Below are 13,266 nucleotides of genomic sequence, written 5' to 3' on the forward strand. Positions count from 1 at the left end.
AAATGCACCAAAGTTAGCAGATACGTGCTTAAATTTAACCACTTGAAATTACATGCAACATTTTTCCGCCAGACCCTTCTGAATAAACTGAAAAAGTTAAATCCAGAGCTCTGGGCAGGCAGTGGAACTCTACAGCTATTCCAGGTTAATGTAAACGTTACCTCTGTTTATATCAAGTGATGCATTCTCTTAAGGAGGGAGGGGTGCTCAAAGAAGCTTGTGACACTGAAGAATAGCTCTCTAAGTTCGGTCCCTAAGAGCCAAAATCAATGCATGTTTTCAGGATAGCCACACAAAGTGAACACACTTTCCCTAAATTGCAAGCATTTCCATAGTCTGATCAAAGTTCGAGACCCATTCTGTAGAATGCATGCCTGAAACCAGTGACTCCAGATGTTTTGGACTAAACCCCCCTAGATATCTTAACATTTACTAGGGCTGATGGTAGTTTCAGTCCAAAGAATCTGGAGAGCTGAAGGTTGCAGACCTCTGCTGTAGAACATAACCATGACGGAGAACAGCCACATTCAGGTATATGGATTCTGTACGGTCTTAATTTCATAATATTTGCACCTCCTAAATAGCCGCCCCATTGCCAGTCTTATTTTGCTGTTTAAAACCCAAATTATAATGCAAGATGGCAAAAATAAATATGCCACACTTAATTAAGAAAGGAAAACGACCTGTGACAGACCTTCTGGCTGATCATACTTGTTTTTGCCCATCAGTCATGGGATCATGGCAAGTGTTTATTTTCTGTATAGAGAGTATCTTGGGTCTGCAGTTTTAACAGTCTCTGAAATTCTATAACAGACCAATATGACTTAAGTCATCAATATTTTATCGTTTGAAAGATTTTAGTTGATCTTACTGTTATTTAATTAAACCGGGGTGTGGGAGGTGTAGGGGGGGGGGGGGTCTGGGTAACTCTCTACCAGCACACACAGCCCATTGACTTGTTCTTGGGTGGATGGCCCCTGGGAGAGTCTCAACCAAGTCTTTAGTTCACTGTTCTTTTCACAGAGAAGAAATATCCCCACATATCAGTCTTTGTCCTGCCCAGGGGCAGTCCAGCACCAAAACGTTAGGCAATTCTCCTCTGAACAAGAGTACCACAGCAACCCCATACACGTGTTTCAGCCTAGTTGAGCATCAGTGAGGTGAAGCTGTGTCTCTCCAAGAGCAGTGAGCAAGTGGTCCATGTCTGGAGTCCCCAAGTAATTTAGGGTGAGACCCAGTTACTTGGTATGTAAAACAGGGGGGGGGGGATTGTCTGGAAAACACTCCCAGCACGAACACAGCCCATTGACTTGTTCTTGGGTGGATGGCCCCTGGGAGAGTCTCAACCAAGTCTTTAGTTCACTGTTCTTTTCACAGAGAAGAACTATCCCCAAATATCAGTCTTTGTCCTGCCCAGGGGCAGTCCAGCACCGAAATGCTAGGCAATTGTCCTCAGAGTTAATTTAATTACTGTGCTATCACATATCATTACTTTTCAACAAAGATGACAACATTAAAAATAAATATCTATTCTGAGACCAATTGCAAAGAGCAACAAAGAGAATGAAGCAATCAAATTTCACTGGTATGTGCAAATGCAAATTTCACTGGTATGTGCAAATGTTTGATCTGATAGTGGAGTATAATCTATGACAATAGGGACTTCTCAAAACAAATTCCCAACTATGATCTACTTCTAAACCAACAGAAACCCACGCATCAATCACCAGCAAGCAAACAGAATAAGTGCAACTTTACAATTTTCTCCAGTTCCAAAAAGCATTAGGTAAAAGAAAAAAGAAAAATTGAAAGTCTCAAGTTCCATATTTTAATACATCAGGTGCAGATGTTAAGTCACAAGACTATCTATTAGGGAAAGTCTCAGTCTACAAGGCATGTCAATGGCAAAGCTCAGTTGTGGGGAGACGGGGGACGAGTTTGGTCAAGAAAAGGGGAAGCAGTAGGTGTTAGGGAAAACAGGGATAGAAATACATTGATAAAGCAGCTCATCATGAGCCGAATGCCTGCCAAAAGGGCTATGCAGTTGGTAACAACTTTACCTAGAGGGAGGCACGTGTCTACTTTTCAAGATGGCTTCTAGCAAAGGTTCTGCTCTTATCTCACCCAACTATTAGTTTGCCCTAAAATGCCCAACATATTGTTCCCACATAGATTCATCGTTGAAGCAGGGGTGACGGCAGGAGGATGAAATTGCAAATTCATCCACACCATGACGGATATCCAAATACAGAGCACCAACGGTAATAGAACTACCATGAGAGGCCCCAAGAACTGTGTGTGGACGTTAGAAGTACCATATCCAAAGTGGAACAAAACAGTTCGGGGTAGACGATAACAAGATTAATATGTACATGATAAGAAATATAGTCTGCTCACTGTAAGGAACTTAGCAATGCATTTGCAAGTAAAGTGGGCAGTAGGCAGATCCCAATCTCCTCCCCCTTCAAAATAAGATTTTTTTTTGCTGTAGGCACAAAATGTGATAAACACTTGTCGCAAATCCCTTATTGCTAAACCCATACTAGCTATGAAAAATGTCTATTAGCTAATATATTTCAGAGTTTTTAAACCCTGTTTACTTAAATGTGAAACTCGGATAGAAAAAGGGCATGGTAACATGAGATGGGAAAGACGAGGCCTATTCAACAGTACACAACATATTGATTAAAACTATGCTCAACTTAAGAAATAGCATGGTTTTATTGAAGCAGGTGAAATTAAATTGTTGGACTGTACAGGTAGCTGTGGCTTTTTTCGCAATTCTTCAAACAGCTTGCACCATTTTGGCATTTTAAAAGGGGAGCCTGAAAAAGTAAGAATTTGAATTGCAATTGTTCCTCTCATCACTCCATTATTTCCAACGCATGCTGGTATGACTTTTTCCACAGTAAAACTGCAGCAATGGCTAAATTCCAAACACCGTACACAAACACGCCAGCAATGGGCGCAACTTGAAATTCTGCCACATGGCTAAGGTCTCATTACATGGGAGGGAGAGGGATGTGCCCTCCTCCCACCGCCCTTTTCCTTTCCTTGTATATGATGGTTGGAATTTTCTGAGGATGTGACTAAATCGTGACAAGAGGAGAAACAGCTCATTCAGCTTCAGTCAGAAAGGCTCAGCCGAAGTTGTGCAGTGATAGTCTGAACATGTCGTTAGTGCACACCCAAGCATTGTTCACGTTCTTCAGAAGAAACATTTGATGAAACCCCATGACTGGGTCGTCGTCTACCTGTAGGGATACATAATCAAAATATTAGAATTACACTAAATATTTTATCAAATATGACCAGAACGCTTAAGCCAACAACTTTGGGGGAAAAGGATTTAATGTGCAGCAGTATTTGAATGTATAGTTCAAGTTATAATTTAAACAGAATAGACAGAACATTTTAAGCACTAGGGTTGATATGTAATAGGTATGATCTTATATTAGCGTGAAGTTGCAAAACCACAAAGCCTCCTCTTTCAAAATTGTCAAGTGACCACATTTACAGACTAAAATCTTGGGATAATGCACTCTAGTATGAGATAATAAATGAAATCTGGAAGGCTGAATTGGCGGTGGGGGCCACAATCCAATGGACATGAACAACCTAACATTAACCTACCCAACTAACCATGAAACTACATAGCTTCACGAATAGACACCTTTATAATATGCATCTTGGCAGAGGAACAGAGTTGTACAATCATTTGCAGCAAACTGCTAAACTAGCTGCAAGAAAACTCATCCAAGTAGAAGAATCTACACATAACAGGGTTCCTTCAAACCGGAAAACACTTTGAAACAAACTCCAAACTAGAATATACCTTATTAATCCCGCATTCAGTTGTGTTGGTCCAAAACCAATTTAAACCCTGTTAAATCTCTTTTTTGCTTCCATTAATGCTGGTAGAATTGTAGGCAGAGTGACAATTTACATACGTAAAGCATATGCTCCAGTATGGTAATTTCTATCAAATGTCCCCCTTTACACAATTTACACACCCTCGCTCTCAGCCACTGTCAACCAATCTTGAATTCTATACCTTTCTGATGATCTGTCAAAGGTTCTGCCCAAATATAGTAAGGTCTACAGTCTCTCAAACCCTCTCATAGCATACCAAAGAATGGGTGATCCTGGACTGCCATACAAGGGATTCTCAAACATTCCACAGAAGTGACCAGATTAAGTATTGTGTTCTCTAGTGCAACCCATTGCCTTGATGACTATGATCACCCTGTAAAAAGACTCAATATCTCAGAACTTAACACCAACTATCCTGCTTATCCTTGCACCGGGGCATGGGTAGAGGGCGGTTTGAGAAGATCATTTTTGTCTGGTAAGCGAGTCTCGTTGTTCATCGCAAACAAATCAGAGATGGACCTTATTCATTTCAACAACGGTTTAGGAATTAGTAATTTGGTAATCTGTACAGGAAGCGTAGTAAAAAGTAAAGTCTAGGAAGCACATTGATCTTTGTAGGCCTTTCATATTCAGTTAGGCAAATTAAAAGCCACTGGTTTGAGTTGTTTCCATGGTTCCTAAATTGCTGCAAATTGTGCAAGCACCACAGAAAAAACAATTGTCCCCTACATAAATGACTCTACATCATGATCCTCTATTCCTCAACTTCAAATGTCTTTCATGTATTTTAAATAACTTCATTAAGTTTCCACCCCGCATAGCCCAACACCCTTTCCTCTGTCAACTGCCTACCAAAAATCCATCAAAACATGAAAGCTATCTCTTCTATAACCTAAACCGTGGAGGACATGCCTCATTTCAGGTAGTGAACCCAAAAATCAGCTTCAAGTACAAAGGAACAAACATGGGACAAGACTTCCAAGCTAGAACAAACAGCTCGATTTAGAGAAAACAGTGGATAAAATAAGGGAAGCCAAGACAAAAGGTCATACTCTTACTGTTCCAACTGAAAAAAGACTCATCCCTAGGCATTCCCAACATCCATTTTTAAAAAACACATTCTTCCGTGCTACGTAAACTCCCCATTTTAATCCGCTGCAATTACCTTAACATAATAAACATTTCAAATTAAAGAATGTCTTACATAAAGATTGTCAGCATTACATATATATACAATAGAAATACAGAATCTTAAGCGACCACCCAAACAACCTTATACGGTCCCTTCAGAATTATGTGACATTCAATACTCAACTTAATCATATTTCTGGTATGCTTGTAATTGCTTAGTTTCACATGCTGTGCATATAGTCTGACATCCAGGGTAATCGTAGAGGATTGCATATTTTTTTAAAGATCGAAAAGGGACTTCGACATGGGCATGACTAACACTATCAGTGCAATGTACCCAAAATCATTCATGCATCGAGGTCCCCCTGGTTGTTTTTGTTCTGCCATTAGGGGGAGACTGATAATGCATGAGTGATTACAGCAGAAAAGAAGGTGTAAGAGGTTATGTTCCTTCAACTCCAAGAGGGGAGAAAGGGTGGGTGCATGTGAATCTAAGCAGATACAAGCATCGGAAATACCATTATGTTAAGTAATGTAGGTCTTTTTAAAAAAAATCTTTTTAATTGAAATTTTACAACTAGCTCGAGTAGGTATGATCGAAAGGGGCCCCAACAGTCTGTGGGTCTCGTACCAGGGAGCAGAGGGGAGGAGGAGGAGGATGATGATGATTCACACCTTTCACAATTCTTCAACATATGAACCAATTCCCTCACAGTAGGTGATGAGGCTCTCATCCATGCTTTAGCGATTAAGGCGCTAGTGACCACAGAGGCCACGGCCAGCAGTTTCCTATCGGTCTTAGTGGGAACATCGAACCAAGCCAGCAGCCAGAACACTTGGGATTCACAAGGGCAACCAGGGACCATTTTGTCCATGGTACCGGAGAACCCTCCCTGGAGGACTGCATGTGGGCACAGTTCCAGAACATATGTATAAAGTCAGCGGGGGTAGCATTACAACATGGGCCAGTGGAATCCCTCTCAGGGCAATACTTATGCAGCTGTGCGGGAGTGAGGTATGACTGGTGAAGGAATCTAAATTGTATAAGGCGAAACCTGGAGTTCAGCAAGATCTTTTTGGACATCGTGCAAATCACCCCCCATTGGTTATCATGTAGAGGTGGGTCTAAAACCCTATCCCATCTGGACCTTGAACAACACCCGTGGAGGGGGCTGGGGTGGGGAAGATAGGTGGAGAGATTTGATCAGTTTGTATAGGTCAGAGATGGCTCCAACGAGGGCCAGGCACTGAAGGGAAATCATACCAACGTTGCCGCAGCGCCTCCCGTAATCTATAAAGTAGCAGGGAGACAGCGTTCCAGGGGCCAGAGTCTGTCAAGGTGTCCCACTGGATGAATTTGCCCTCATGCGCCAGGTCGCCCAGGGAGACTACCCCCAATTACTCGAGCTGAGTTTTATAGGTCCGTTCTACTGTGAGAGGGACACCATGTACATAGTATATTGCGAAGTCAGTATGATAGTTGGCATCAGTGTTGGTCATGAGGGCGGTACGGTCCCATGCCCACCTGGTTACCTCCATGGGCTGCATTTACCCTCTGGGGGATCATTTGGGCATACCCCAAACTCAGTCTTTCAGGTCATATCGGTGAGCAATGGCCCTTTCGAGTTTGGTGTGCAGGAGTTCCAAGGAGGGATTCCTCCACCATATAGCATACTGGATCTGCGCGGCGACGACATATAGGCATAGATCAGGATAATCTAGGCTGCCGGAGGTGTACGGCAGTGATGGTGCCAAGAACTACCCGTGCCACACCACCCACCCAGACAAGTCTGGACATCAGCGACCGGACCAGTTTCCATCTTAGGGACGACCACCATCTTGGCCAGGGTGACACGAGCCTGGGACAGAGGGAGACAGATCCAAACCCACACCTTTGGCTCCAGTTGTTCCAGGACTGTTCAGTAATTATCTTCAAAACGCTTGGGAGGGGATGTGGAGACCATTACCCCCAAATATCTCGCCCCCACGGGACACCAGTGCAATTCGCCACCCACATCGGCAGGAAGTGCTGCAGGGGTGAGTGGTAGACTCTCTGATATGGAGCAGTTAATGCGTAGCCCTGAGAACGCACCAAAAACTGAGATTGCCTGTATTAGTGGCTGAAGATTTTGTTTAGGATTTTTAATGTACAGCAGTAAGTCGTCTGCGTAGAAAGAGACAATAGAGATATGGGAATAGATCAACACCCCCTATGTGCGTGTAATTCCTTTATTGCGAATTGCCATGGGTTCAATCGCCAGCACGAAAAGGATCGGGGAAAAGGGGCACCCTGGTCTCGTTCCCCTTGTAGGGGATATCCTGCCGGAAGTCAACTGGTTGGACAATATCGTAGCCTGAGAGGCGGTGTACAGCAGTCAGACCCATTCAATGTAATGAAGACCTAGTCCGGATCTGCACAGTATTTCAAACAGGAACGGCCATTCGATGAGTCGAAGGCCTTCTCGGCATCGAGGGCAGCAACTAGAACGAGAACCTCTTCCTGAACGTTATGCATCACGGTAAAGAGTCGTCTAAGGTTATTTTGGGTGGATCTGCCAAGGGGGAGGGGGGTTAGTAAGAAAAGAACAATCGGGCCTGATCGGGAAGGACGAGGGTTTTCATATGGGGAAGGAGACTGTCCGCTAGTAGTTTAGCCAGGATTTTGTTGTCGATATTAATGAGGATAGAGGTCTATATGATGCAGTTTTTTACCAGGTTTTAATAAAAGTGTGACTACTGCCGTCCTGGTGGACTCTGGAAGGAAGCCAGCCGATCTGGAGAATTTGTACATGCTGCACTGATGCAGCGCCAGGATATCTGTATACGGTTTATAAAATTCTGCTGAGAGTCCGTCTTGTCCCGGGGCCTTGAAATTAGGAGGTTCAGGAATCGCATACGGATCTTCTATATGGAGGGAGGGGTGTTCATCGGATTCGCCAGCGAGGGGTCAGGCCAACCCAGGCCGCCCCGGTCTAAGTAGGATCTGATGTCGGTCTTCAGCAGAGGCGTTCAATTGGGATGATTAGTCTAGTATAATAGTCATAGAAAACCTTATTGATCTCGCCGGGTTCGCGGACCAGGTTGCCGTCAAGGTCCTTAACCTCCATAATTCCAATGTGTCCCCTATCTTTATGGATCGCCCAAGCTAGGGTGCGGCTAGTCCTACCTCCCTCTACTTATTTAGTTGCAAGGATAGGATATTTGTCTTCCCTGAGCGCGGCCTCCTAGTGTTCCAACTGCTTATCAGAGTAATTTCTCGATTTCGGTGTCTCTACCCTGAGCCTGTCTCTGCTCCAGGACTTTGATCTCCCCCTCTAAGCGACAGAGCGCAGTCCGTAAGGATTTTAGACACCACCCCCCCTGGAGATGCAGCCAACCCTTATACACAGCCTGAAGGCCTCCCAGACCATTCCATAGTCAGGGACAGAGTCTACGTTATTACGAAAACATTCTAGGATATCGTCTCAGAACAGCGCATCTTCCAGGGCACTAGTGCGGAAGCGCTAGCAAGGAGGGCTGGGAAAAGGATCACTGCCAATACGGGGGAATGATCAGACAGTGTTCTCAGAAACAGTTTAGTGGTCTGTGTTGCGCCAGACAGCCTGATGTAATCTATCCTAGAGTATGTCCCATGTACCCCCCGAAAAGAAGTAAAACTCTTGTGTTGGGATGCAAGTGTCTCCAGATCTCTACTAGTCAGAGTTTCAGCAATAACGCACCAATGAGTGGCTGCTTTAGAAAGTATTGATTGTGACGTAGTTGACCGGTCCAGGATAGTGCCATGTTAAGTCCCCCACCCACACCACTTCGGATGTTGGGAATCTATGGACCATGGCAGCACATTTCGGAAAAAAGAAATCAGGGGAGTCTCCATTGGGAGCATAGACATGGATAAACAATATTTTAAGCCCAAAACAGTCACCAGCAAGCAAGATGTACCTCCCCGCCACATCACATCTTCTCATGTAAGTGGAATGGAACCGAATGGTGTACATATACTGCAACGTCCCTTGATTGAGATGAGAAGAAAGCCATATCGAGGCGTCCTGTGACAGGTGTGTCTCTTGTAAGTTTGGCATGATTAGCCACCAACCGAAATTTCTTAGCATTGTTGACTCCCCGGATATTCCAGGACATTATATATAAGGATTCACCCCTCATTATCTAGCATTTGTATGTACAACATTGAAGTGCGTTGGGATGTATAGAGCAGCGCACCATTCCTGTATATATCCATGAATCTTTTGCTTCCAGCCGATGAATTAGATTGCAACAGTGAACCAAGTTTGAATTAGCACCTTGTACAGAACACAGCACTCGCCACCAACCCACGCCCACATCAGAAACCACAACATACCGACACACATCACACCCCAATTAACCCAAACATCATAGAACTATGAATGCAGTGGCTGCGCCGGCGGGGTACTGAGCGCAGCCACATAGCTTGAGTGACCAGCAACCATAACAATTCCGTACTATTGCGGTTCAAACAAATTGCTATACGGGTCGAGAGGAGCTATTACTTATCAAGCCTCTGTGGATGACTTAAGGGAAAGAATCAGCCCACTAAACGGGAGATGAACCGGAGAGGACAGTAAACCAATATAATGACCAGTTAGCTGGGCAAGAGGAAACCTGGTTCAGCCGCCATGGGTAGACTGGGCCTTGGGTGAGTCAGGCAGTTCAGAGACCGATCTATCCGCTGCTGAGGGGTTTGTGAAGAACCAGGATTTGCCATTTTGAAGGAAGCGAAGCTTAGCGGGGAACCTCATAGCATATGGCACATTTTTCTGTCCGAGTTTGTTTTTAACAGCCTGAAATGATTTCAGCTCTTCCTTCACTTGTCGGCTAAAGTCAGGAAATAGTCTAATGATTGATGAGCCAAATCTTAGTTCTCCTTTGTCCCTGGCCTCCCTAAGGAGGAGATCTCTGTCCCTTTAATTAAGGATCCTGGCGATGATGGGTCATTCCGGGGTGCCAGGGGGCAGCCTTGGGGCGAGGGAGCGATGGTCCATCTCGAACGAGAACATCTTGGACAGCGGGGGTTGATCAAATATGTCAGAGGAGCCTTTCAACAAATCTCTTCAGGTTGTCTATCTGGGTACACTCAGGAACTCCTGTGATGCGGACATTGTTCCTTTGTGACCTCCCCTCAAGTTCAATGTTTTTGGCCCTTGCACGTCCCACTGACTGCTGTAGCACAGTCACTTCCCTCTGCAGAGATGACAGTCTGTTCTCGTTGTCGACCGATACATTGTGCAGCTTCAGTCATGCAGCTACACAATTTGTCAAATTGGATAGCAGGGTCTCCACCTTGCATGTGAGTGTGTCTATTTTAGAGCCCAAACTGTCTGTGCTGTTTTCCAGGGTAAGAAGAGTCGGATTCCGAGTGGAGACGTCTATAGTAAAGGATGAGGAGGCAGAGGGGATGAAAGAATCCCAGTCCTGGCATGCAAATTTATCAATTTTTGCTTGCCTTTTGCCAATTGTATAACCCGGGTTCCTCACAGACGAAGGGTTGTTGGAGTAGACGTGGTCTATGAAGGTCTCATTGCAAGTGACCAGGAGAGGTTGTGCAGCCCTGTTCAGACGCTGAGTCAGACACTTCCGACGTAGAAGGGATCCAAGAGAGGGGGGGGGGGGGGGAGTCATCGCAGGATGGACACAGTCTTTAGGAATGAGCTCCATGTTTGAGGAAGGAGGCAAGATGCGACAGTCCGTGGATATTGGCCCACAAGAGCAGCAGCTCTAGGTAGGGTTGGGGTGTCCACCCCCACCCCCACCCAGTCCCTAGCCGTGTCAGCAGGGATCGCAAGAGTGAGGGGACAGCCTCTTAGGGCCCCATACCACAGGCTGCCACCGCACCCTGCAGGAGGCTGGGGGCCCAGTCTTGAGGAGCAGGCTCCCGATTTAACACAGGAGGCCCGGAAGAGATGTGGGCCCAGCAGGTACCCCACTTACTGCTCCCAGGGGGCCGGGTGTATGTAGATGCTTCCGCTGATGCCAGGGCGTGGGTGTTGCAGCAAGAACTACCATTGGGGCCACCCATCCACCACCGCCGCCAGGTCAGGCACTCCACTCCAGGGATGCAGGGCGACCCTGATGTTAGTGGCACAGAGAAACGGTGGCCACCCGAGGGCTGCAGAGGGGGATCAAAGAAGCGTCGGAGCGCTGAAGTGTCAGAGGGTGTCTGGGCTCCGCTGTGGCCGCAATAGTGAGGATGCTTAAGGCTATTTCAGGCTGCTGTGTCAGCTTTCTCAGGATGCGCCCCTTTAGAGTAATGTATGTCTTCTGATGCTTGTTAATCTGCTTACAAGCACATGCTTTGCATAGACACGCGAGCAGTACCAAAAGATGGTGGTGCGATGGGTGAAGGAACGGTGCCAAAGAGGTCTTAACACTGCCTGACCCTCTTGAGAATCAGCCATCGAGTGTGTATCTAAGCAGTAATGTTGAGTGAAAGTGTGAACAGAACTCAAGGTAGCGGCTTTGCAAATAGAATCAAGAGAACATTTGCAAAAAAGCTGTAGTAGCTCCTGTGCCTCGAGTAGAATGTGCTCTAGGCATAAAGGGTAAATCTCTTTTAGGTAGAGACACAATTGGATGTAGTTAATAATCCATCTAGAGATGGCTGACTTAGAAACAGGGTCCCCTTATCTCCCAGTGGCAACAGCAGTGATCGAAGTGAGCAGGAACGGTCGGGAGCGGTGTTCCACTACTTCCAGTTTTTTCTATTTAGCATTCCTCTATTTTTTACAACCATGTTCACCATTCTACATAGAGAATGTGTGCATTCGTGTCCCTGTGCAAGTGTAAAGTTCTAATAGGAGCCTTAACTAGTCACTTAGGATATTGCAGTGCCCCTCAGCCGCAACACCTGGTCAAATGGTGCACTATGCTTCCGCCTACCCTCTCCTCTGCCAAGACCACAGTTCCACTACCTTTTTTAGGTACACTTCTACCACTGGGCAACAGAGACAAAGAATTGGTCTGTCTTTCATAGTGGTTTTGTTTTATCAAGATAATACACCACTGCTCTCCTAACATCTAGTATATGGAGACTTCTTTCAGCAGAGTTAGTAGGATTCTGAAAGAAAGTTTCAAGTCTGATGGATTGGTTCACGTGGTACTTCGAAATGAATTTAGGCGCAAAGTGTGGGTGCATGAGTAATACCACTTTGTCCTTATCAATGGCAACACATGGGTTTTGAAATAAGAGCCTGCAGTTCACTAACCCTCCCAATAGAGGTAAAAGCAGTCTTATAGGTGACAGCCCTAAGGCTAGCTTTGTGCATTGGTCCCATTAGTCTTGTAAGAACAAAATTCAAGTCCCATAGGACTTGGATTAGAAATAGGAGTGTGAAGTCTTTTTTAGCCCTTCCATGAACGCTTTAATCACTAGAATTTTCCACCAGGAAACCTTGCTCTGACATGTGGTGTAAGCATAGAGGGAAGCAAGGCGGACCTTTACGTGAGTTGAAAACAATTCCTGAGTCTAAGAGGTGTATCTGATAAAGGACTATGTTTAGGTGAACAGTCAATAGGGTTGATGTTTTTAATAATGCACCAAAACACAAAACATTTCCATTTATTGGAGTAACAGTGTCTGGTGTTTTCCTTGCCTCTAAGAACGTCCATACATCTTTGAAGTAGTTGGAGATGCCCAAACACTAACTTCAGAAGCTATGCTGCTAGGTTCGGCGTTTGAGGGCATGGGTGTAGTGTTGTCCTTTGGTCCCGAGACAGCATGATATAAGGGCAAGGCAGTTTCCTCAGTGGGGAAAGTGACATTCTCACGAGGGGCGAGAACCGTGGCTACAAGCCCACATTTGTGCTATCACAATTAGTGTAACTTGTCCCTGGTGCATTTTGTGAACTATCCTGTTGAGCAGGATTACTGGAGGAAAAGCGTAGGCAAATTTCCCTGACCATGTTATCCAGCAACTGTTCCCTTTGGACTTTCTCTGGGGGTACCTGGAGGCGTAGTCTGGGCATTGTGCATTCTCCAGTGTTGCAAAACTGTCGATGTCTGAATGACCGCATTCTGCAGAAACTTGACACTTGTGTTCTACGGGTAGCTGAAAGTCTCTGCTGTCCAAGTCTGCCAGAAGTGTCTTCCCCTTGAACATGTGACAGGAGGAACATGTCATGTTTGAGTGCCCATTTCCAAATGCTCTGACAGTTTGGACTGTGGGCTACATTACCCACTGAACAGAATTTCGCCAAAACCAAGCTGCATTTGCGCAGAAACAGCAATGG

At 45.3% G+C, this 13,266-nt stretch overlaps 1 protein-coding gene across 2 annotated transcripts in view; it reads right to left on the bottom strand.

Annotated features, from left to right (window-relative positions):
* Window positions 1-1,805: 1,805 nt before the first annotated feature.
* Window positions 1,806-13,266, bottom strand: part of NUTF2 (nuclear transport factor 2) — a 352,918-nt gene continuing 341,457 nt past the window's right edge. For both annotated transcript variants that reach the window (XM_069655362.1, XM_069655371.1), the window contains one exon: window positions 1,806-3,254. In XM_069655362.1, the coding sequence (XP_069511463.1) occupies window positions 3,141-3,254 (114 nt within the window). In that variant the 3' untranslated portion in view covers window positions 1,806-3,140. The remainder of the gene's footprint in view (window positions 3,255-13,266) is intronic.

This window comes from Ambystoma mexicanum, chromosome 1p (genome assembly GCF_040938575.1).
Source record: "Ambystoma mexicanum isolate Mex_15411 chromosome 1p, UKY_AmexF1_1, whole genome shotgun sequence".
Lineage (NCBI taxonomy): Eukaryota > Metazoa > Chordata > Amphibia > Caudata > Ambystomatidae > Ambystoma > Ambystoma mexicanum.